We start from the raw sequence: 26,297 nt of genomic DNA on the forward strand, positions 1-26,297 counted from the left end.
AACGCCTTAAAGGAGCGCCTCTTTTTCAGAGGCAGCCAATTTAACTTTGAAAACGCCAATCCCATGGAAGCCTGACTAGGAAAGTTAAGCAACAGACGCGCTTCTGCATTCTGCATACGCTGAAGTCTCCGCAGATCGCCTTATAAGACTCCCATGTATAAGACATTACAGTGGTCCAGCCTAGACATTTCTAGTGTCTAGACTACTGTGCTCCTGGAATTTTCAGGGAAAAGGTAGAGGATTTTTAAAAATAATTTGTAAAATCCCAAAGCATTTGCCTGCCAAAGCCATAATCTGGCTAGCAAAGATGAGCTTTGCATTGAACCATGGGCCAAATGTATCAAAGCTTTTTGCATTCGCAAACGGTGTGAATGCCCGTTTGCGAATGAAAAAAGCCATTTCAGAATGTTTGAAAGACATTCTGAATGCAATTTTAAGGAATTGCTAAAATAGTGATTCCTTAAAATGGCGACCCTGTTTAGAGAGTCGCAAATTGCGACTCTCTAAATAAGAAATCGCAAATAAGGATTCCTTATTTGCGATTTCTAAAGCACATGTAAGAAGCAATTCCTTAATGCGAATTGGGCATTTAGGAGTCGCTATTTACTACCAGGTTGAACCTGGTGGTAACCATGTGCAAATTTTAAAAATGCATTTAAAATGCATTTTTAAAATTTACATGTTTTGGCACGTGTGCACCTTACATGTTGTGTAAAATTATTCTGGGGTGCAGCAGAGGGGGCCTTAGGCCCACAGCACCCTGGGGTTTTGCATCACCAAAATTGTGATTTCCCGTTAAGAAATAGCCAGTTTGGAAATGCAAAAAATTCGCAGATATGGGCCTACAGGCCCATAGGTGCGAATGGGGCCGGTATCGCAATTTGCGATTCGGTAATAGCATTTGCGATTTTTAAGAAATCGCTATTACCGAATCGCAAATGTGATACGTTCATTTTGCGAATCAGAAATAGCGATTTCTTAAAAATCGCTACTTCTGACCCGCAAAAGGCATTCTTGATACATCTGGCCCCATATGCCTAGGTTCTCGACCTTAGGCTTTGGGGCAGATAAAGGTCCGAGTGAATCTGGCCACCAGGCCCACGACCAAATCGAAGGCTGCTTGCCTAGGATAAGAACCTCTGTTTTCCCAGCACCGAGTTTAAGACAACTGAGATCCACCCACTGAGCAACCGCCAACAGACAGGTCCTCAGTAAGGCAGCTGTATTGTTAACATTCTGTGACAGGGTAATGATGAGCTGATTGTCATAGGCGTACAATATGATGTGAAAACTGTGGTACTAAATGATATCAGCCATGGGGCGCATATACAGATTAAATAGGGTAGGGCACAAGGAAAAGCCCTGAGGCACCTTCAGTTAGAGTGGAAAGATCTCAAAGTGGAAAGGTTTTTGTGACACCTGAAAGGTGCGATTCTGCAGAAAAGTAGTGAACCACTGCAAGGCCTATACCCAACACTGCAGCTTCACAACTGTTCAAGCAGAAGGTTGAAGGGAACGGTGTTTAAGGCCACACTAAAGTACAGCATCAGCAGTGCTGCAGTGTCACCCCTGTCAAGGGTTCGGCAGATGGACTCGGAGGCAAGCAATAATGCAGACTCTGTACTGTGAAGAGGATGAAAGCCTGACTGTGTCCTGTGGAGAAGCTCCTTTGCCTCCATAAAGATCGAAAGCTGCAGGTTAACATATTTCTCTGCAACCTTAGAAAAAAATGGAGCAGTGAAATAAGCCTGTAATTTTCAGGCTCAATTGGATCAAGGAGAGTTTTTTTTTTTTTTTTTTTTAAAGGGACCACTGTATTGTGTTTCCAAAGCTGAGGAACCTCACCCACCCCAAAGTAGTTATTGAGTAGATCACAGAGCACACAGCTTACACTCCTCTTTCTAAGATGGCGGGAGAAGCAAGGTCGAAAAGGGAACCAGGCTTAACTGATGCCATCAAGAGAGACAGTTCCTCAAGATCAATAAGTTTAAAAAGTGACAGCCTCGAACTGTCAGCAGAAGATTCCAACCAACAATTAAGACATGGAGCATCCCTAAAAGCCTCAGGAAAAGAAGAATAGATGGATGCCACTTTATAAAAGAAAAACTGTGTAAAGGCATTACAGCACTCCTTTGAAGCCAGAGTGAAAGATGAAACTCAATCCAGTTCTGAGCAACCGCAATTTTGTTGATGTAAAAATCGCGACAGATAAGCCTGATACAACTGTAATAAGCCTTTTACACCAACCGACAGTTGGTCTTGTTAGTAAGATCAAAATTTCTGCACCATATGCCCTCTAGGCGTTTACAACTTTTTCAAACCGAGCAGTTCATCATTGAACCATTCCGCTTAAGGCTTAGTTCTTCTAATAAATTGATCTATTAAAGGTGTAATCAAATATCCTGCCTTCCGCTTGACGGTTAGCTGTGTCTACAAAGCATTCTAGGATAGCTTGATCCGCGCCAACAACTTGAGTGAGTTTGGCCGAAGTCACCCGTGCCAACTTTCATGCCTTTACTGGCTGACCAGAGACAGGATACAGCAAGGGTTTGGCAGTAAGGGCCTGAATGGGGTATGACAAAATAATAAGATCACAAGAGTGGAAGAGGGGAATCAACAGATAAGCTGGTCAAGCTAGAAAAAAATGGGATCAAGACTGTGTCCCAACATATGTATGAGGGATGAAACCAATAGGAAAAGCTGAAGACCTTCCAGATCTGCAACCAAAGTGGCTGTCACGGGACAGGTGCTATCATCAAAATGGAGGCTGAGGTGTCCAAATGACAGTAAAATTAGACTAACACAAGGCGACCGATGGCAATGCATCCACTAATGATGCAATAAAGCTAGATGCCAGACCCGGAGGGCCGTAAAGCAAAATCCCAGCTGAGGTGAAATTGCTTGAGAAAGCAAGAGAGCAAGAAAGAAAAATGTTGTCTCACACCCTGTAATGGTTAACTCCATGAACATGCAAAGGACTGATTGTTTAAAGATAACAGAGATTTTCCCCTGCCGTTTGAGATTGCCTATTCCACCTTTCGCATAGCCTTGAAGGATAGCTTGAAGAATGTCTGAGCCAAATTTTCTGCAAACCATGATTCCAATACGAAAAATGCATTTGTCAAATGGTTAGTTAGAAAGTCGTTCATCTCAAGCTTATGCTTGACTAATGATCGGCAATTAAGAAAAAAGAAACGAGCCACACCCGTGAACTGAGAAATCGTGTTCACTTCAAAGCCAGGCACCAGTGAGGTCAAGGGTATGAACCCACATTTACTGCAGTGTGGTGTCGGATGGGCAAGGTCCAGCCTATAGTGATAAACATTCGGAATGATAGACGGTAATTTCCATAACTCCAAAGAAGACTACTGTGTAAGGGCTGAGCTAAAACGACCAGGGTTCCTGGCCCCTGGCCGCATCCAGGTGCAGATAGGCTTGCCTTCGGCGCATCAGCGGCGCACCCAGTGCGCGCATCCGTGCACCACGTATGACTCAATAACCTGCCTCTGATGGGGGCGTGGCTATGGCATAATGAACGCAAAAAACAGGTAGGGTGAGGGGGTTTCCAAAAGAACACAGACTGGATCCCAGCCGCTCAGCTCCTTCCTGGAAGACTTCCCCACCAGGGATGGGTACTGGCAAAAGTAACAATAAAGTAGACAATAAAAGGGTGAGAAATGAACACATAAAAAGATGCCTTCCAGATTGTGTGGAGCCGGGTAACTCCAGAGCGCTAAAGAGCTGTTGCAACTGGCCCTTTTTGCAGGGTCATCCCCAGTCTTTTTGCCTCCTTCCTCCTAATTTGTTTTACCAGTTTGTATTGGCTTTAGGACTCTGGGCACTTTACCACTGGTAAAACATTGCTAAGGTGCATGTGCTCTCTGTGTAAATTGTACTGTTGATTGGTTTATCCATGAGTGGCATATCTTATTAACTGGTAAGTCCCTAGTAAAGTGCACTAGAGGTGCCCAGGGCCTGTAAATCAAATGCTACTAGTGGGCTTGCAGCACTGGTTGTGCCACCCACATTAGTAGCCCTGTAAACATGGCTCAGACCTGCCACTGCAGTGTCTGTGTGTGCAGTTTTAAACTGCCAATTCGACTTGGCAAGTGTACCCACTTGCCAGGCCTAAACCTTCCCTTTCACTAGCCCCAGGGACAGGGTGCAGTGCACGTTTAAGGTAGGAAAAATACTAGTGTGTTTTATATGTCCTAACAGTGAAATACTGCCAAATTCGGTTTTCACTGTGCAAGGCCTATCTCTCTTATAGGTTAACATGGGGGCTGCCTTTAAATATCCTTAAAGCGCAAATTCCGTTTGAGAGCAGATATAAATATGGAGTTTAGGGTCTCTGAACTCACAATTTACAAATATATCTTTTAGTTAAGTTGTTTTTTAAATTGTCAGTTAGAAAATGCCACTTTTAGAAAGTAGGCATTTTCTTGCTTAAACTATCCTGTTTATGGATTGTCTGTCTGGGTCAGTTTGGCAGTTGGGCTGTTTTGCACCTCTCTAGACAGTGACACAAAGGGGGCGGGGAGTAGTCTGCATATCCTGATGAACCATCTGAGGTAGAGGGGAGGGAGGAGTGGAAGTTCACACCTGAAAGGACTGTGCCTGCCCTCACACAATGCAGTCTCCAACCCCCTGGTGTGTGTCTGGGGCCTGGCCTGGCCAAGGAAGGATCTCAAACACTTGAGACTTTGCTTTGAAGTTTGCCAACTTCAAAGGCAGAAACGGGTATATAAAGAAGACCCAAAACCCCAGACTTTTAGAATCTTTCTGGAATCAAGAGGAACCTCTGCCAAAGAGAAGAGCTGAAGAGCTGGAGGAGGAGTACTGTCCCTCTGCTGTGTTGCTTTGCTGGACTGACCTGCAGTTGCTGCTTCTGTCTGAAAGGAGTGAAAAGGGTGAACTTTGCTGTGTGTCCTGCTTGAGAAAATTCTCCAAGGACTTGGTTAGAGCTTGCCTCCTGTTGGAAGTTTCAGGGACACCAAAGACTTCAGTTTCCTCAACCTGCAGTCCTGGTAACTGTGTGTTTTGTGCTGTTCAAGAGGAGACACCGCCAATGACGCCACTCGCCTGCACCGTGACCTGCCGACTCCGCACGGAGTTGCACTGCCCTGCTTCGCACCTTGACCCTGGTTTCACAGACGCAGTCATCAGACAACTTCACTGAGCTGCTGCTTGCACTCCTGTGGGCCCGCACTCTGGTATCGCCTGCTCACACCAAAGCTTGGGCATTCCCGCCGCTTCTGCAGACACCAGTGCAGCTGCGTGCAACGTCGCCTGTGGACACCACTGGTGATGTACACAAAGCACTGTCCATCCCGCGGACCTGGTCCACCGACGCCAGCATTATCAACTCCCATGTCGTCACCAGGCATCCTGCCTGCACCATGGCCTGTGGACACCACTTGTGAGGGTCACAAAGAACCGTCCCATACCGCACCGCTGGCTTGGGCCTTTTGACGACAGCGCTTCAGCAACGATGATGACGCTGCCTGCACCGTGACCTGGTGACACAGCACGTCGCACCGCCCCGCTTCACACCGCAGCCTTGGCCTCACTGACGCCGCTGGACGCAGTCACCGAGCTGCTACCTGCACTGTGACCTGTGGGCACCGGCCGTCGCAAAGTCCAGCTTCGCACCACAGCCCCGACGCCATACATGCCAGTGCACCTGATTTCATCAGTCCGGAGATCGATCTCCGATGTGCGTGACTTTAAGGGCCCGACTCCGGAACCAACACCACAACACCGCCTTCTGGAGCTCATTGCGAGCATCACGACGCCCTACAAATCCAAGGTACTGTTTGCGCGTCTACCTTACACCATAGCTGGCCTGTGACGCCGTGGCCGGCATAAACTGTTGGTTTTGTTGCTCAAGGAGCAGTGATAGCCCTAGGTGGAGCTATCGACTTCAAGAAACTGTATTTTAAGATACATCTGTCAAAATTCATATCTTTAGCACTTTATGTTGGGTTTTTATTGTTTTGGTCTTGTTTTACTCAGATAAATATTGGCTATTTTTCTAAAACTGGTGTGGTGTCCTTCTGTAGTGTTTTCACTTGTTACTGTGTGTTTTGTGCAAATGGTTTACACAATGCTTCTGAGATAAACCTGACTGCTCGTGCCAAGCTACCAAGGAGGTGAGCAGGGGTGATCTGAGCGGGTATCTCCCTTATCCTGCCTGGACAGGGTGCAAACCGACTGCCAACTAGAGACCCTATTTCTAACAAGCACTTACAAGGAAATTAAAAACATGCCAAGCTAACAATACAAGGCTACAATGTATCCGCAAGGAAAGTCAGATTCTCCTCATGGGAGCTAAGACGAATACAAAATGGCTTATAGTACACAAAAACAGAGGTTGAACATCTAACAGAGTAATGACATCAGAAATCCTCATGATAAAATGCACCGAAAACAAGCAAGATAAAGATGAATGTGATCAAAATACAGGGTGACCAAATGGAGTGCTCCTGGACATCACCTCTAAGTTTAACACAAAATATGACCAAACAATGTGACTACTCCAAATAAAGAATACAGCACTGCAAGTATGAATCTGCAGTCAGATCTGTGGAAGCACCACTTCAAACCAGAAAAAATCTGCAGTTGCTCTGGAGCCAAAAAAGCCACAAATGAAACTGTAAAAAGACACCTCATGCAGTGCCCACAACAGGAACTGTTGAACTTCAACCAGGACCAAGAGAGAGAAGTGCAGATGAAACATTTTCTTCGAATAATACTGAAATCAGGACACCCTCAGTTGTACATTAAAATGTGTTTAGATTTGATTTGTTCCTATATGATGTCCTAAAATTTGTACTGTTTGGTTCAGAACCTTGAGTTTCTTACATGATTAATAACTGTATATATATATGTGTGTGTGTGTGTGTGTGTGTGTGTGTGTGTGTGTACACACACAAACTTGTGTCAGACTACTATTTAACAGGGAAAGGAAAGTCACACACTAGGTACATCCGGTGTGTGGTCAGTGGGGAGACTCAGAAGGCCCTAAAGAGTGCTGCTGCGCACACAGTTCATTGGTAGGAGGCCAACTCTCTCTTTAAAGCAAGTAGTGTGTCCCACAGAACATGCAGATGTCCAGATTACAATTCATGGCTCAGCAAGTTATACACAAGCCCCTTGCCACTCATGAGCAACAGATGTTTTCTCTTGCTCTTCTTAATCAGTCATGTTCCATCATGGCTAATTCTAAAATCAATGTTTCATCTGTGCTATCTTGCTGCAGAGATCTGGGGCACCAACTCCAGAATCCTCTTGGAGAGAACTCCGAGTAATCAGCCAGATGACATACAATGAGCCCTCCATTCAAACGGTAAGGATCAATCACACAGTTGCAGATTTCTACATCTCTGGGGATGAACCATCTGAAATGAAAATTATGAGTATATGTGATGTTAGGCTACGATTATAGTCCAGCATGCCCTGTGTTAGAAGGGCAACCCAGGGGACCGTTACCTAGCAGCACTGAGTCAAAGCATAGTGTAATAATACAACTGCTGGCCTGAGTGTGATGATATCAGGCCAAGAAGATCAGTGGACTTCCACAGCTAGGATCCCAAAGTACACAATAGGGCAAATGCAGGTATTGAATATGGCAGCCAATAGAGAAAATAGGGAGAGCTTCCCAGAACTGTGGCCACATTGCAATTAGGATGAGATACTGACCCAGAGTACAGATCAGAATGAAAAAGACAGAATGTTTACAAAAATATTTAACTGAAAATGGAGTTAGCTATTTACTGCTCAGTACCTTTGTGGAAGTGCCTCATCACCCTGAAGTCCAACTATCATCACCTCCTGACAAGGTGTCACCCGTGTACTGGTGCACAGATAAGCCCAAAACCTCAACTGAATCTCCATGTGGTTCCATATACAGGATGACCAGTAGTGAATAAAAACCCAAAACCTTTTGCACACCAAAGGCACAAGCAAAGTAAAGCAGCTAGTTCTGCAAATCTGGATTAAACTTTTGTGGTCCACGGATTAATTTCTGCAGGCAATTACTTTATTCAGCTTTTAAACAATGGTCTACAACTTACCCATATTGCAAGCTTAGCTCTGTTACCATCAACTGAAATCGTTTTCACCTTAAAGTCCACACCTGAAAAAGACAGACTTCCTTAGCATATTACTCACACTTACAGTTACTTAACGGCAAACTGATATAAAAACAACCTAGTAGAAAAGTCTAGCTGAATGTCTTGGTTATGTTACCTTTTCATACCTATACCTCGTCACTTAACTCATACTTGACTGTGGATGGCCACAATGTAAATGCAAAACAAGATCAAGAGGCAATGACTGAGGGATAGGGACTAGAGATAATTTATGATTAAAAGGCTGAGACGTCAGGGAGTGAAAACAAGGCTGAGTGATTGCAGGGGTAACACTTAGCAAGAAGACACTGTAAGGTAATACCAGGCTACTCAAAGTATTACTGAGGTCATTAAACAATACAGTACAAGAGATAGACAAGAACAAAGTATGATCAATGTAAGGAGTGTACTAATAAGTGAACAAGAGGTATCTTGGTAGCTCAGGGAAATCCGTTTGGACAGATACCAGCAGATTGCTTTTAACGAAAGCCATGCAGTGAAGTCATACTTGGGCCTGCTGTAACAACAGAAGTCTTTCCCTTACCTGGAGGAAAGAATACCCAGAATACAGGAGAGACAAGACAGCAATCAGACAAAGAGAAAAATAAAACAAGAAATTAAGAACAACCAATCAATCAGGAATTCATAGAGTGCAGCTAATCGCCCGTGAGGATCTCAAGGAGCTGGGGGAGGAAAGTGGGGGAGGGGGGATGAGGATTAGTCGAAGAGCCAAGTCCTGAACTGAGACAGGGTGGGAGGATGCCTGACGTGGATAGGGAGGATGTTCCAGGTCTTGGCAGCGATGTGGGAGAAGGATCTTACTCCGGCTGTGGTTTTCCAGATGCAGGGGACCTTGGCAAGGGCCTGGTCGGCAGAGCGGAGTTGTCTGGCGGGAGTGTAGAAGGAGAGTTTGTGGTTGAGGTAGGCTGGTCTGGCATCATGTAGGGCCTTGTAGGTGGGGGTCAGGAGCTTGAAGGGGATTCTCTTGTCGATAGGCGGCCAGTGTAGGTCTCTTAGGAGGGCGGAAGTCTGACTGTGTCATGGGGCGTTTTTGCTGAGCCGGGCGGAGGCATTCTCGATACACTGTAGTCTTTTCCGGGTCTCGGCAGTGGTTCTGCCGTAGAGAGCACTGCCATAGTCGAGGAGGCTGCTGACAAGGGCCTGGGTGACTGTCCTGGTTTTGGTGGGGATCCATTTGTAGATCTTTCAAAGCATGCGCAGGGTGTGGAAGCAACCCGATGAGACAGCACTCACCTGTTGGTTCATTGAGAGCGATGAGTCTAAGATGACGCTGAGGTAGCAGGCGTGGTCGGTGGGGGTGGGGGTGTTTTCCGAGGGCAGCGGGCCACCAGGCCTTGTTCCAGGCAGGGGTGTGAAGAACTGGGCTTTAGAAATCAGGAACAGGAATACAGGAATCAAGGTCAAGGCTGTTCCAAAGAGGCACTGGAACAAGTATTGCCGACTGGAAGTAGGATTCAAAATAAGGAACTCGAGGATGTACCCAACCCTGCTTGTAAATGGGACAAACACAGGAATTCAGAACAAGGAAAGAACAGAAATTCACTGCCAACTCAGAGAATGCGTGGTCAGAAGCCAAAACAGGGAAAGCACAAAATCAGGATATCTGGCTAGAAAGGAAAGGCAGAAAGAAAAATAAAACTGAGAAACAAGCAAAACACAGACGGCCAGATGCGCAAAGAATTGTGTATGCGGTTTCCTATTTGCGAATCTTTGCAATTCACAATTAGGAAATCACAAACAGCAATTGTAAGGAAATGCCTCCTTGGCATGGTTACCCCCTGGCTTTTTGCCTTTGCTGATGCAATGTTTTGAATTGAAAGTGTGCTGAGGCCTGCTAACCAGGCCCCAGCACCAGTGTTCTTTCCCTAACCTGTACTTTTGTATCCACAATTGGCTCACCCTGGCATCCAGGTAAGTCCCTTGTAACTGGTACCTCTGGTACCAAGGGCCCTGATGCCAGGGAAGGTCTCTAAGGGCTGCAGCATGTCTTATGCCACCCTGGAGACCCCTCACTCAGCACAGACACACTGCCTACCAGCTTGTGTGTGCTAGTGAGAACAAAATGAGTAAGTCGACATGGCACTCCCCTCAGGGTGCCATGCCAGCCTCTCACTGCCTATGCAGTATAGGTAAGACACCCCTCTAGCAGGCCTTACAGCCCTAAGGCAGGGTGCACTATACCATAGGTGAGGGCACCAGTGCATGAGCACTGTGCCCCTACAGTGTCTAAGCCAAACCTTAGACATTGTAAGTGCAGGGTAGCCATAAGAGTATATGGTCTGGGAGTCTGTCAAACACGAACTCCACAGCACCATAATGGCTACACTGAAAACTGGGAAGTTTGGTATCAAACTTCTCAGCACAATAAGTGCACACTGATGCCAGTGTACATTTTATTGTGAAACACACCCCAGAGGGCACCTTAGAGGTGCCCCCTGAAACCTTAACCAACTTTCTGTGTAGGCTGACTGGTTCCAGCAGCCTGCCACACTAGAGACAGGTTGCTGGCCCCGTGGGGAGAGTGCCTTTGTCACTCTGAGGCCAGTAACAAAGCCTGCACTGGGTGGAGATGCTAACACCTCCCCCAGGCAGGAGCTGTAACACCTGGCGGTGAGCCTCAAAGGCTCACCCCTTTGTTCCAGCACCGCAGGACACTCCAGCTAGTGGAGTTGCCCGCCCCCTCCGGCCACGGCCCCCACTTTTGGCGGCAAGGCCGGAGAAAATAATGAGAACAACAAGGAGGAGTCACTGGCCAGTCAGGACAGCCCCTAAGGTGTCCTGAGCTGAAGTGACTAACTTTTAGAAATCCTCCATCTTGCAGATGGAGGATTCCCCCAATAGGATTAGGGATGTGCCCCCATCCCCTTGGGAGGAGGCACAAAGAGGGTGTACTCACCCTCAGGGCTAGTAGCCATTGGCTACTAACCCCCCAGACCTAAATCCGCCCTTAAATTTAGTATTTAAGGGCTTCCCTGAACCTAAAACTTTAGATTCCTGAAACTACAAGAAGAGGACTGCTGAGCTGAAACACCCCTGCAGAGGAAGAACAGAAGACACCAACTGCTTTGGCCCCAGACTCACCGGCCTGTCTCCTGCCTTCCAAAGAAACCTGCTCCAGCGACGCTTTCCAAGGGACCAGCGACCTCTGAATTCTCCGAGGACTGCCCTGCTTCAAGAAAGACAAGAAACTCCCAAGGACAGCGGCACTGCTCCAAAAGAACTGCAACTTTGTTTCAAGGAGCAGATTTAAAGACCCCTGCAACTCCCCGCAAGAAGCGTGAGACTTGCAACACTGCACCCGGCGACCCCGACTCGACTGGTGGAGAACCAACACCTCAGGGAAGACCCTCCGGCGACTCCAAGACTGTGAGTAACCAAAGTTGTCCCCCCTGAGCCCCCACAGCGACGCCTGCAGAGGGAATCCCGAGGCTCCCCCTGACCGCGACTGCCTGAACTCCATTTCCCGACGGCTGGAAAAGACCCTGCACCCGCAGCCCCCAGCACCCAGCACCTGAAGGAACGGAACTCCTGTGCAGGAGTGACCCCCCCAGGAGGCCCTCTCCCTTGCCCAGGTGGTGGCTACCCCGAGGAGCCCCCCCTTGCCTGCATCGCTGAAGAGACCCCTTGGTCTCCCATAGGAAACTATTGAAAACCCGACGCGTGTTCCCACACTGCACCCGGCCGCCCCCGCGCTGCTGAGGGTGTACTTTTTGTGCTGACTCGTGTCCCCCCCGGTGCCCTACAAAACCCCCCTGGTCTGCCCTCCAAAGACACGGGTACTTACCTGCTGGCAGACTGGAACCGGGGCACCCCCTTCTCTCCATTATAGCCTATGTGGTTTGGGCACCTCTTTGACCCTTGCACCTGACCGGCCCTGAGCTGCTGGTGTGATAACTTTGGAGTTGCTCTGAACCCCCAACGGTGGGCTACCTTGGACCCAAAACTGAAACCTGTAAGTGACTTACTTACCTGTTAAAACTAACATTACTTTACCTCCCCCAGGAACTGTGAAAATTGCACTGTGTCCACTTTTAAAACAGCTATTTGTGTTTTATTTAAAAAGTATAAATGCTAATGTAATGATTCAAAGTTCCTAAAGTACTTACCTGCAATACCTTTCAAATGAGATATTACATGTAGAATTTGAACCTGTGGTTCTTAAAATAAACTAAGAAAAGAGATTTTTCTATAACAAAACCTATTGGCTGGATTTGTCTCTGAGTGTGTGTTCCTCATTTATTGCCTGTGTGTATGTACAACAAATGCTTAACACTACTCCTTTGATAAGCCTACTGCTCGACCACACTACCACAAAATAGAGCATTAGTATTATCTCTTTTTGCCACTATCTTACCTCTAAGGTGAACCCTTGGACTCTGTACATGCTATTCCTTACTTTGAAATAGCACATACAGAGCCAACTTCCTACATTGGTGGATCAGCGGTGGGGTACAAGACTTTGCATTTGCTGGACTACTCAGCCAATACCTGATCACACGACAAATTCCAAAAATTGTCATTAGAAATTGATTTTTGCAATTTGAAATTTTTCTAAATTCTTTAAAGTCCTGCTAGGGCCTTGTGTTAGTCCCGGTTAGCATTTCTTTTAGAGTTTAAAAGTTTGGTAAAAGTTTGAATTAGATTCTAGAACTAGTTTTAGTTTCTTAAAAAGTATTCCAACTTTTAGAAGCATAATGTCTAATACAGATGTGAATGTGGTGGAACTCGACACCACACCTTACCTCCATCTACAGATGAGAGAGCTAAGGTCACTCTGTAAACTAAAGAAAATAGCAATGGGCTCCAGACCTTCCAAACTACAGCTCCAGGAGCTGTTGGCAGAGTTTGAAAGAGCCAACCCCTCTGAGGATGGCAACACAGAGGATGAGTATAGTGACTTGGAGGGTGATTCCCCCCCACCAGTCCGATCTAGGGAGAACAGGGCCTCTCAAGCCCTGACTCCACAAATAATAGTCAGAGATGCTGGTTCCCTCACAGGAGGGACCAACCTCTCTGAAATCACTGAGGATAACTCCAGTGAAGAGGACATCCAGTTAGCCAGGATGGCCAAAAGATTGGCTTTGGAAAGACAGATCCTAGCCATAGAAAGGGAAAGACAAGAGATGGGCCTAGGACCCATCAATGGTGGCAGCAACATAAATAGGGTCAGAGATTCTCCTGACATGTTGAAAATCCCTAAAGGGATTGTAACTAAATATGAAGATGGTGATGACATCACCAAATGGTTCACAGCTTTTGAGAGGGCTTGTGTAACCAGAAAAGTGAACAAATCTCACTGGGGTGCTCTCCTTTGGGAAATGTTCACAGGAAAGTGTAGGGATAGACTCCTCACACTCTCTGGAAAAGATGCAGAATCTTATGACCTCATGAAGGGTACCCTGATTGAGGGCTTTGGATTCTCCACTGAGGAGTATAGGATTAGATTCAGGGGGGCTCAAAAATCCTCGAGCCAGACCTGGGTTGACTTTGTAGACTACTCAGTAAAAACACTAGATGGTTGGATTCAAGGCAGTGGTGTAAGTAATTAGGATGGGCTGTACAATTTATTTGTGAAAGAACACCTATTAAGTAATTGTTTCAATGATAAACTGCAGCAGCATCTGGTAGACCTAGGACCAATTTCTCCCCAAGAATTGGGAAAGAAGGCGGATCATTGGGTCAAGACTAGGGTGTCCAAAACTTCCACAGGGGGTGACCAAAAGAAAGGGGTCACAAAACCTCCCCAGGGGAAAGGTGGTGAGACAGCCAAAAACAAAAATAGTAAAGAGTCTTCTACAGGCCCCCAAAAACCTGCACAGGAGGGTGGGTCCAGAGCCTCTTCACAAAACAATTCTGGGTACAAGGGTAAAAACTTTGATCCCAAAAAGGCCTGGTGTCGTAGAGGTAGTCAGTCTGGACACCAAACTGGAGACAAGGCCTGTCCCAAGAAAAATACCACTTCAAACTCCACTCCAGCTAACACTGGAATGGCTAGTCTCCAAGTGGGATCAACAGTGTGCCCAGAGCAAATCAGGTGTCACACTGAAGCTACATTAGTCTCTGAGGGTGGGGTGGATTTAGCCACACTGGCTGCCTGGCCCCCTAACATGCAAAAATACAGGCAGCAGCTCTTAATTAATGGGACAAGTGTAGAGGGCCTGAGGGATACAGGTGCCAGTGTCACTATGGTGACAGAGAAACTGGTTTCCCCTGGCCAATACCTGGCTGGACAAACTTATCCAGTCACCAACGCTGACAATCAGACTAAAGTACATCCCATGGCTATGGTAACTTTAGAATGGGAAGGGGTCAATGGCCTGAAACAGGTGGTGGTCTCCTCAAATATCCCAGTAGACTGTTTGCTTGGAAATGACCTGGAGTCCTCAGCCCATAGAACTGAAAACCCATGCAGCCATGCTGGGTATACCTGAACTAGTATGTGTCAAGACAAGGGCACAGTGCAAGGCACAGGGTGAAAAAGTAGAGCTGGAGACTGGAAGAAAGGCCCAGCCTACCAAGAGAAAAGGAAAGTCAGCTGAGAAACCAGCTGCAACACAACAAGAAAAAGAGAACCTCTCTTCTCAGGAAGAAGTTCTGCCCTCTGAGGGAACTGAGCCTATGGAGCTGGAACCTTATCAGGTTGAGCTCTTGGGCCCAGGGGGACCCTCAAGGGAAGAGTTGTGTAAGGGACAAGAAACCTGTCCCTCTCTTGAAGGCCTTAGGCAGTAAGCGGCTGAAGAGTCCAAAGGCAAGAAAAATGGAACACATAGGGTCTATTGGGAAGATGGACTCCTGTACACTGAGGCAAGAGATCCCAAACCTGGTGCCACTAGGAGAGTGGTAGTGCCTCAGGGTTTCAGAGAGTTTATTCTGACCTTAGCCCATGATATTCCCCTTGCTGGGCGTTTGGGACAAACCAAGACGTGGGAGAGGTTAGTCAACCACTTCTACTGGCCCAATATGTCCCAGAAGGTTAAGGAGTTTTGCCTCTCCTGTCCCACCTGTCAAGCCAGTGGTAAGACAGGTGGGCATCCAAAGGCCCCCCTCATTCCACTTCCAGTGGTGGGGGTCCCCTTTGAAAGAGTGGGTGTGGACATAGTGGGTCCACTGGAACCTCCCACAGCCTCAGGAAATATGTACATCCTAGTAGTAGTGGATCATGCTACTAGGTATCCTGAAGCTATTCCCCTTAGGTCGACTACTGCCCCTGCAGTAGCCAAGGCCCTCATTGGTATCTTTACCAGAGTGGGTTTCCCTAAGGAGGTGGTGTCTGACAGAGGTACCAACTTCATGTCAGCATACCTAAAACACATGTGGAATGAGTGTGGAGTGACTTATAAATTCACTAGACCATATCATCCACAAACTAATGGCCTTGTTGAGAGATTCAACAAGACTTTAAAGGGCATGATCATGGGGCTCCCAGAAAAACTCAAAAGGAGATGGGATGTCCTCTTGCCATGTCTGCTTTTCGCTTACAGAGAGGTGCCTCAGAAGGGAGTAGGGTTCTCACCCTTTGAACTTCTGTTTGGCCACCCTGTAAGGGGACCACTTGCTCTTGTTAAAGAAGGCTGGGAGAGACCTCTTCATGAGCCTAAACAAGACATAATGGACTATGTACTTGGCCTTCGCTCAAGAATGGCAGAGTACATGGAAAAGGCAAGCAAAAACCTTGAGGCCAGCCAACAGCTCCAGAAGTTTTGGTATGACCAAAAGGCTGCAATGGTTGAATTTCAACCGGGGCAGAAAGTTTGGGTTTTGGAGCCTGTGGCTCCCAGGGCACTTCAGGACGGATGGAGTGGCCCTTACCCAATCCTGGAAAAGAAGAGTCAGGTCACCTACCTGGTGGACCTAGGCACAAGCAGGAGCCCCAAGAGGGTGATCCATGTAAACCGCCTAAAACTCTTCCATGATAGGGCTGATGTAAATCTGTTGATGGTAACAGATGAGAACCAGGAAGCTGAGAGTGAGCCTCTCCCTGATCTCCTCTCATCAGACCCTAAAGATGGCTCAGTGGATGGAGTGATCTATTCAGACACCCTCTCTGGCCAACAGCAATATGACTGTAGGAAGGTCCTGCAGCAGTTTGCTGAGCTCTTTTCCCTAACCCCTGGTCAGACACACCTGTGTACCCATGATGTGGACACAGGAGACAGCATGCCTGTCAAAAACAAAATATTCAGACAGTCTGATCAAGTTAAGGAAAGCATCAAGGTGGAAGTCCACAAGATGCTGGCATTTGGAGTAATTGAGCACTCTGACAGCCCCTGGGCTAGCCCAGTGGTCTTAGTCCCCAAACCTCACACCAAAGATGGAAAGAGAGAAATGAGGTTTTGTGTGGACTACAGAGGTCTTAATTCTGTCACCAAGACAGATGCCCATCCCATTCCTAGAGCTGATGAGCTGATAGACAAATTAGGGGCTGCCAAATTCTTAAGTACCTTTGACTTAACAGCAGGGTACTGGCAAATCAAAATGGCCCCTGGAGCAAAAGAAAAGACAGCATTCTCCACACCTGATGGGCATTATCAGTTTACTGTTATGCCCTTTGGCTTAAAGAATGCCCCTGCCACCTTCCAAAGGTTGGTGAATTAAGTCCTTGCTGGGTTGGAATCCTTTAGTGCAGCTTATCTTGATGATATTGCTGTCTTTAGCTCCAACTGGCAGGATCACCTGGTCCACCTGAAGGTTTTGAAGGCTCTGCAATCTGCAGGCCTCTCTATCAAGGCATCCAAATGCCAGATAGGGCAGGGAACTGTGGTTTACTTGGGACACCTTGTAGGTGGAGGCCAAGTTCAGCCACTCCAACCCAAGATCCAGACTATTCTGGACTGGGCAGCTCCAAAAACCCAGACTCAAGTCAGGGCATTCCTTGGCTTGACTGGGTACTAAAGGAGGTTTGTGAAGGGATATGGATCCATTGTGACAGCCCTCACAGAACTCACCTCCAAGAAAATGCCCAAGAAAGTAAACTGGACTGTAGAATGCCAACAGGCCTTTGACACCCTGAAACAAGCTATGTGCACAGCACCAGTTCTAAAAGCTCCAGATTACTCCAAGCAATTCATTGTGCAAACAGATGCCTCTGAACATGGGATAGGGGCAGTTTTGTCCCAAACAAATGATGATGGCCTTGACCAGCCTGTTGCTTTCATTAGCAGGAGGTTACTCCTCAGGGAGCAGCGTTGGAGTGCCATTGAGAGGGAGGCCTTTGCTGTGGTTTGGTCCCTGAAAAAGCTGAGACCATACCTCTTTGGTACTCACTTTGTAGTTCAAACCAACCACAGACCTCTCAGATGGCTGATGCAAATGAAAGGTGAAAATCCAAAACTGTTGAGGTGGTCCATCTCCCTACAGGGAATGGACTTTATAGTGGAACACAGACCTGGGACTGCCCATACCAATGCAGATGGCCTTTCCATGTTCTTCCACCTAGAAAATGAAGACTCTCTTGGGAAAGGTTAGTCTCATCCTCTTTCGTTTGGGGGGGGGTTGTGTAAGGAAATGCCTCCTTGGCATGGTTACCCCCTGACTTTTTGCCTTTGCTGATGCTATGTTTTGAATTGAAAGTGTGCTGAGGCCTGCTAACCAGGCCCCAGCACCAGTGTTCTTTCCCTAACCTGTACTTTTGTATCCACAATTGGCACACCCTGGCATCCAGGTAAGTCCCTTGTAACTGGTACCTCTGGTACCAAGGGCCCTGATGCCAGGGAAGGTCTTTAAGGGCTGCAGCATGTCTTATGCCACCCTGGAGACCCCTCACTCAGCACAGACACACTGCTTACCAGCTTGTGTGTGCTAGTGAGAACAAAATGAGTAAGTCGACATGGCACTCCCCTCAGGGTGCCATGCCAGCCTCTCACTGCCTATGCAGTATAGGTAAGACACCCCTCTAGCAGGCCTTACAGCCCTAAGGCAGGGTGCACTATACCATAGGTGAGGGCACCAGTGCATGAGCACTGTGCCCCTACAGTGTCTAAGCCAAACCTTAGACATTGTAAGTGCAGGGTAGCCATAAGAGTATATGGTCTGGGAGTCTGTCAAACACGAACTCCACAGCACCATAATGGCTACACTGAAAACTGGGAAGTTTGGTATCAAACTTCTCAGCACAATAAGTGCACACTGATGCCAGTGTACATTTTATTGTGAAACACACCCCAGAGGGCACCTTAGAGGTGCCCCCTGAAATCTTAACCAACTATCTGTGTAGGCTGACTGGTTCCAGCAGCCTGCCACACTAGAGACATGTTGCTGGCCCCATGGGGAGAGTGCCTTTGTCACTCTGAGGCCAGTAACAAAGCCTGCTCTGGGTGGAGATGCTAACACCTCCCCCAGGCAGGAGCTGTAACACCTGGCGGTGAGCCTCAAAGGCTCACCCCTTTGTTCCAGCACCGCAGGACACTCCAGCTAGTGGAGTTGCCCGCCCCCTCCGGCCACGGTCCCCACTTTTGGCGGCAAGGCCGGAGAAAATAATGAGAACAACAAGGAGGAGTCACTGGCCAGTCAGGACAGCCCCTAAGGTGTCCTGAGCTGAAGTGACTAACTTTTAGAAATCCTCCATCTTGCAGATGGAGGATTCCCCCAATAGGATTAGGGATGTGCCCCCCTCCCCTTGGGAGGAGGCACAAAGAGGGTGTACTCACCCTCAGGGCTAGTAGCCATTGGCTACTAACCCCCCAGACCTAAACCCGCCCTTAAATTTAGTATTTAAGGGCTTCCCTGAACCTAAAACTTTAGATTCATGAAACTACAAGAAGAAGAGGACTGCTGAGCTGAAAAACCCCTGCAGAGGAAGAACAGAAGACACCAACTGCTTTGGCCCCAGACTCACCGGCCTGTCTCCTGCCTTCCAAAGAAACCTTCTCCAGCGACGCTTTCCAAGGGACCAGCGACCTCTGAATTCTCTGAGGACTGCCCTGCTTCAAGAAAGACAAGAAACTCCCGAGGACAGCGGCACTGCTCCAAAAGAACTGCAACTTTGTTTCAAGGAGCAGATTTAAAGACCCCTGCAACTCCCCGCAAGAAACGTGAGACTTGCAACACTGCACCCGGCGACCCCGACTCGACTGGTGGAGAACCAACACCTCAGGGAGGACCCTCCGGCGACTCCAAGACTGTGAGTAACCAAAGTTGTCCCCCCTGAGCCCCCACAGCGACGCCTGCAGAGGGAATCCCGAGGCTCCCCCTGACCGCGACTGCCTGAACTCCATTTCCCAACGGCTGGAAAAGACCCTGCACCCGCAGCCCCCAGCACCTGAAGGAACGGAACTCCTGTGCAGGAGTGACCCCCCAGGAGGCCCTCTCCCTTGCCCAGGTGGTGGCTACCCCGAGGAGCCCCCCCCTTGCCTGCATCGCTGAAGAGACCCCTTGGTCTCCCATAGGAAACTATTGAAAACCCGACGCATGTTCCCACACTGCACCCGGCCGCCCCGTGCTGCTGAGGGTGTACTTTTTGTGCTGACTCGTGTCCCCCCCGGTGCCCTACAAAACCCCCCTGGTCTGCCCTCCGAAGACGCGGGTACTTACCTGCTGGCAGACTGGAACCGGGGCACCCCCTTCTCTCCATTATAGCCTATGTGGTTTGGGCACCTCTTTGACCCTTGCACCTGACCGGCCCTGAGCTGCTGGTGTGATAACTTTGGGGTTGCTCTGAACCCCCAACGGTGGGCTACCTTGGACCCAAAACTGAAACCTGTAAGTGACTTACTTACCTGTTAAAACTAACATTACTTTACCTCCCCCAGGAACTGTGAAAATTGCACTGTGTCCACTTTTAAAACAGCTATTTGTGTTTTATGTAAAAAGTATAAATGCTAATGTAATGATTCAAAGTTCCTAAAGTACTTACCTGCAATACCTTTCAAGTGAGATATTACATGTAGAATTTGAACCTGTGGTTCTTAAAATAAACTAAGAAAAGAGATTTTTCTATAACAAAACCTATTGGCTGGATTTGTCTCTGAGTGTGTGTTCCTCATTTATTGCCTGTGTGTATGTACAACAAATGCTTAACATTACTCCTTTGATAAGCCTACTGCTCGACCACACTACCACAAAATAGAGCATTAGTATTATCTCTTTTTGCCACTATCTTACCTCTAAGGGGAACCCTTGGACTCTGTACATGCTATTCCTTACTTTGAAATAGCACATACAGAGCCAACTTCCTACAGCAATGTACTAATGTGTCGCAGACAAATTTAGCGACTCACAAATCCAAATGGACCTATCTCATCAATATTCATGAAGTAGTTCGCAATTTGTGACCAATTGGAAATGGGCCAAAAAAAAAATAATCACAAGGATGGTGGTCTGCAGGGGTCAGCAGTCCACCAAGTCTGTGATTGCTTTTTCAAGAAAGCATTTTTTTTTTTTAAATGCAGCCCATTTTCCTTAAAGGAAAACTGGATGTGTTTCAAATAGAAAATTTGAAATACTTCTTTATATTTTTTACGAGTAGGCAGTGGTCCGTGAGACCACTGTCTGCTCCTAAAAATGTTTGCACCCAGGGAGAAACCAGTGGGCAGAACCCAAACTCAAATGGAACATGGATCGGATCTAGTTCTGTATATGACCAGAATTCAAGCAAGGAAGCACATGCACATACTGGAAGACGTACGGCAGAGTTCCAAGCATAATATGATACGCTAAATATCTCCACTTCAGCTCTCATGATAAGGTATTATGGGATATAAGTACCATAATGCATTAGGAGATAGCACATAAACCCTGGATTGGAATCTGGAGTTGATCTGATTTTCGAGAGGACTTGAACACTAAAGTTCAGCACATGTTCCAAACTAGTTGTCAAGATGACAGCAAGCTCGTGGAAGGTCTTCAGACAGTGCCACTCAATGGCAAGATCACAGGATTCTGACAGGTGAAGGTGCTGGGGTAAGGGTATTCCCAACAGGAATCATAGGTCAGCGACTCCTTCATTCCTATCTTTCGAATGTCTGCCTCTCTTCTTGGCAGTAGATCAGCCAGGTTGTAGTGCCTGTGAGGTTCCTCTGATCTGGTGCATTGAATAGGGTGGTTTACCATCACTGAGGTACATGAAGGGCTTTTGTGGCTGGGAAGGCTGATAAACAAGGTTACTTACTTTTGGTAACACTGTTTATGGCAGACAAACTAACCCCAGATTACTACCTAACAATATTCTCTGCGCCAGGCTGGATCAGGAGGTTTTTCAAATAATAGCTTCCATTGTGTACCAGGTGTGACGTGGCATAGCCGTATACAGGTGCCACACCTGAAAGACATCAGTTTCTGCCCCATTTATTTTTCATGTCCTTAAACATGGATTAGCTGAATAAACGGCAGGTGACAGTGTCAATCCTAACTTGGGGGGAGGGGGGGGTGGGGGATGGTGCCCTAGCGGGCATGATTGGCTGAGCTCTTGCTGGCCAACACACCCCCTTATCCAAATAACCTGAGACCTGTACACTGCTGTGATCGGATTTGGGGGCGTTAGCACCCCTGGCATGCAGGGAGGTACCTTTGAGCCCCCCTGCATGAAGGAAAACTCCCTGCACGAAGGTTCGCAGGTGCAGTGCCGAGGCCCCTGCAACACACAAACAATGGCTGCTGCTGGAGTGCATCGCATGCTGAACCTCTGAAAAAAACAGAGCTGGCGTCTGAAATCATTGAGATAGGATCAGCTCCCTAGAAACTGCAACAGAGCCAATTCTGGATGGGGCCTGTCCTGTGACAAACCTATCTTGCGGCTACCCAGGCATGTGCGGACATCATGCCGATTTGAAGGACCGTGAGGGGACCCAGATGGTGAGCTACCTCTTAAAATTGCTCGAGGCCCAAGGTGTTGTTGCGCATGGTGCAGGGAAGAGTCCCCCACCCCCCACTCCTCTGGAGAAAGTTGGAACTGCACGATTGTCTCCTGGATCAGATACCAAGGCCACAACAGTAGGAATTAAAGGATTGCAAGGCTAGAGGCGATGATCTGAGGTGAGAGATACAACAATGTTGCTCTGTGGGATTCCTCAAGCCAGCTGAGGTACTTGCATGATGCAGCTGCAACAATGGAGAGGGGACACTGGATGGCCCAAGAATTCTAAGGCCCAGAAGCTCTCTGCTACTACCTTTCAATAGTCCTTCCATTCATTGCGTTTAGAGGGAGGGGGCCAGGGACATAGGATGGGAGGGAGGGCTGACCATTGGCAGGAGAGGGGTGTAGAGCGGGACCCTCCATTGTTGGTCACCAAAATGATTCCCCAGTCTCCCACGTGCAATGCGCTGGGGTGGCTGGCTGGACGAACAGCGAGTTAAAGGCATTACAGCAAGTGAGGCTTCCCCTTCCTCTTTCGCATCTGCTTCCCTAACAACACCCCACTCCAGCTACTTGGCGTGGTTGGGAACTCAAAATCCAACAGAACATGGGGAAAGCCCGGTGGTGAAAAGCAAAGCACCAGTAATGTCCTCGGAGAAGGAAACAGAGAGGTCCACACACAGGCCGCAGTGCGGGAAAACTTTTGCGTACCACCCACAAAGCGGGTGATAAATGACACACCGACGGCCTTGCGGCTAAAATTGATGCTCCACTTGTATCGCAGCTGGGAGACCGACGCAACGCGGCTTGAAAATTGATGTGCAAAAACAGCTAGCAGCTGCTGATAACGACGCAAGCCCCATGCAACATGGTTTCCTGACACCGTGCTACCAGATTTCAAATGCAACATCACTGGCCGTGAAAAATCAACGCAAAAAATGCCCAGACCTAAGCTGCCTGTCTGGGATTCGACACATCGCTCTCAGAAAACGCCGCACGCAGATCCAAATGGAGAAGGAACGAAGCACTGTCTCGCTTGTGAGTGAGAAACCGACGCATCGCTGGCCTTTTTCGACGCACGCTTGCCCGTGCAGCTTTATTTTTTACGCTAACCAGGTACTTTGTGTAACAACAGCATTTTCACTGCTTTCTAAGGATTAAGACTCTTATTCTTTTTAAAATTCATATCTTGACTTGTGTATGTTGGATTTTTGTCGCTCTGGTCTTTTTTGATTTAGATAAATATTACCTATTTTTCTAAATTGGTGTGGTGTCCACTTTGTAGTGTTTTCACTGTATTACTGTGTGTGTGGGTACAAATACTTTACACATTGCTTCTGAATTTAAGCCTGCCTGCTTGTGCCAAGCTAGCAAGGGAGCGAGCGAGGGGTTAACTGAGGATGATTCTCCTGTACCCTGACTAGAGTGAGGGTCCTTGCTTGAACAGGGGGTAACCTGACTGCCAACCAAAGACCCCATTTCTAACAACCGATCCTCATGTTTTTTCACAGTAGAACGTGCACACAGGATAGTGGCAGGGGCCCTGGCCCCTGGACAAAGCTCACTGACCGATTATAGTTTGGTTAAAGAACTATAGTGATTGGAATAATATCCTCCAGATATCATGTGAAAATGGCCCATGGATCATTGAAGGGCAAGAAGTTAACATTTACCCAGAGTACACAACTTTAGACCAGAAACAATGGGGTCTTTATGCCTGTAAAGAAAATACTAAGCCAGCTGGGTCTCAAATACACTTTCATCTTCCTGGGGAAACTGAGAATAGTGCACAAAGAAAAAGCGTATTTCCTGTTCTCCGTGCAAGAGGAATAGAGCTGCCTTGAACATTAGGGTCTGAGGCCTCAACATAGGAAGAATCCGTACGGCAGCCGCGGAAATTCAGAAAACAAGGAGGGATCAGCTGCTGGTCTTCACTGCCAAAAAGCACAGATGAAAGCAGAGCAGGAGAAAGCGGTGGAGGAAATCAAAAACTGTAGTGACATTTTTGACAATAATAAATGGATGGCACTAGCGTTAGAGGGAGGAGGATTGAGGCAGGCTATGCATGATCAGGCCCTCAGACTAAAGGGGGGTGGGAACACTTGCCGGTGGTTATCTTAATGACATCGGACCACATCATATGAACCTCTTTGCCTTGCCCACATCTGCAGACTGCTAGTACAGGAAGGGGTTCTGAGTGTTCAAGGGGATGAGTGCTGCTGAAGTTTGGCTTGTGCCCTGAGCCTGCATGAAACGGACGGTATGTTCCAGGGACGCAAAGGACTGCTATGGGGCCCAGTGGGTAGTAAGTTGTATAACCAATAATTCTTCTGTGCCTGAGAGATCTACTTTTACATGAGTAGTGCATAAAGTTTTCATGTTTTCCTGGTTGAGGGTACACATATAAAGTGAACGGGGGTGGTCAGGTTCCAGATCACAGCACGGTAAGATAGGGCGGGGGTCTTTCAGGGGAAAGTTAAAACAAACACACACAGACATTGCATCGACTGTACACATCTGATATGGGGGAGACAGCGAAAATAAATGTAACAGACTGTTATAGTGCAGACAGAACTTAACACTATTATCATGGAATGTTAACAGCCTTGGTAATAAGGTGAGGAGAGGCCTGGTGACTGGAGAGTTCAATAGACACTGAGTCAATGTGATTTTCCTCCAAGAAACCCACTTAATGGATGCCCGATACAGCAGGCTGGGGAAAGGCAAATATAGGGTGGCATCCTATGCGCAGTACATCTCAGGCTGAAGGGGTGCGACGCTCTTGATCAGGAAAGCACCAGCATTTCACCCGTCCTGTACATAGTCGGATGATGTAGGGTGCTACACAGCACTGTTGGGAGAATGGGAGGGTGAGATTGTGGTCCTCCTTAATGTATACGCACTGCTAGGCTTCTAGACACTGACCCTATACAAGTTGGGATGGCTCCCTGCAGGAATTCTGCAGGCTCTATTATATGGGGGAACTTTAACTTAGCGCACAACACACAGTTGGATAGAATGAGTAGTAAGTCAGAAGGGGAAGCCACAGCTGGGAAACTGAAAATAATTTACAGAGGCGCTGAGACTGACCAATGTATAGAGGGGCCTTCATGGGCAGTAAAGGGAATACTCTTTCTAGTCACACTCACATGACATGTCATCTAAACTTGACTACTTCCTGCCACCACAAGATATGTTGAACAGGTTCTCAGAGGCCAAATTATAGCATGAAGGATCTAAGCTCACTCTCCACAGCAGGTTTCTTAACCACAAGAAGGGATAAAGAAATACCAGTTTGGCGGACGACAACATGGCCATTGGTCAACAAGCAGGTGGTGAAGCACTTGATACAGCTATCAAATTCTACTTTCAAGAGAACGAGGGCACTGTAAAAAGTGCATGCACAGTATGGGAAGCCTACAAGGTGACAATTCAAGGTGTGCTCATAGCAGGAGAAGTGGGAGACAAGAGGGAACAACTTAAACGTCTGATGACGCTAGAACACAAAGAAGTGTTGGAGAGGGAACATAATACCCACCCAACGATACCCCATAAGCAAAGCCCAGAGCTCAAACGCACAGAGTACTGGGAAGTGGCATGCCATGAGGTAAAAACAGCCTTACTTGCCAAACAGAAGCGCATTTACGAAGTAGACGACAAAGCGGGAAAACTGCTGGCTTGAATGTGCCGTAGGGATAGGGAGAACATGCAAATTTGGGAACTTTAGGCTGCAGACAGTAGACATTGTGCGAGGTAGTAAACAGATAAAAGTGGCATTTGCAACACCTATTGTCACAATTATGAATCAAAAGCGAGAGCCTTGAGGAGGAGGTAAAATGTTTTGCGCGCGACTGCCCTGTGAAAACCCTGAATCCAGAACACAGGGTGACACTGGAGGCGGAACTAACAGAGCCCAAGATCAAAGTAGCATTGGCTCAGATGCAGACTGCGAAGGTTTCAGGCCAAGGGGGGCTGCCAGTAGAATTCTTCAGCAAAATGTCCAGGACAATGGCCAAACCACTGCTCTCGATGTACCGGGATGTCTTCCGCATTGGGACAGTGCCGGCAGATCTGTGCATGGCAACGACTGTCCTCATACCCAAGGTGGAAAAAAAACAAAGATAAATATGAATGCTACTGACCAATCTCACTACATAATGTGGATACAAAAATCCTTGCAAAAGTGTTTGCAAATAGACTAAGCACAGTGGTGGCAGATCTGATCCATGCGGACTAGACTGGATTCCAGCCGTACTTGTACCTGATCTGAATGCTTCTTACCGCGATTGTCTGTTAATCTCGAGGCACCACCTGGTCCCTTGCTGGTTCTGGGCTGACCAAGGTAAGGGCGACCC

The 26,297-nt window shown here is 47.6% G+C and overlaps 1 protein-coding gene across 1 annotated transcript in view; it reads right to left on the bottom strand.

The window, feature by feature from the left end:
• RAB18 (RAB18, member RAS oncogene family) overlaps positions 1 to 26,297 on the bottom strand; it is a 156,870-nt gene that overhangs the window by 77,413 nt on the left and 53,160 nt on the right. The window contains exon 3 of the mRNA XM_069211317.1: positions 8,076 to 8,137. Coding sequence (XP_069067418.1) covers positions 8,076 to 8,137 — 62 coding nt within the window. The remainder of the gene's footprint in view (positions 1 to 8,075; positions 8,138 to 26,297) is intronic.

This window comes from Pleurodeles waltl, chromosome 10 (assembly GCF_031143425.1).
Source record: "Pleurodeles waltl isolate 20211129_DDA chromosome 10, aPleWal1.hap1.20221129, whole genome shotgun sequence".
In the NCBI taxonomy this organism is placed as follows: domain Eukaryota; kingdom Metazoa; phylum Chordata; class Amphibia; order Caudata; family Salamandridae; genus Pleurodeles; species Pleurodeles waltl.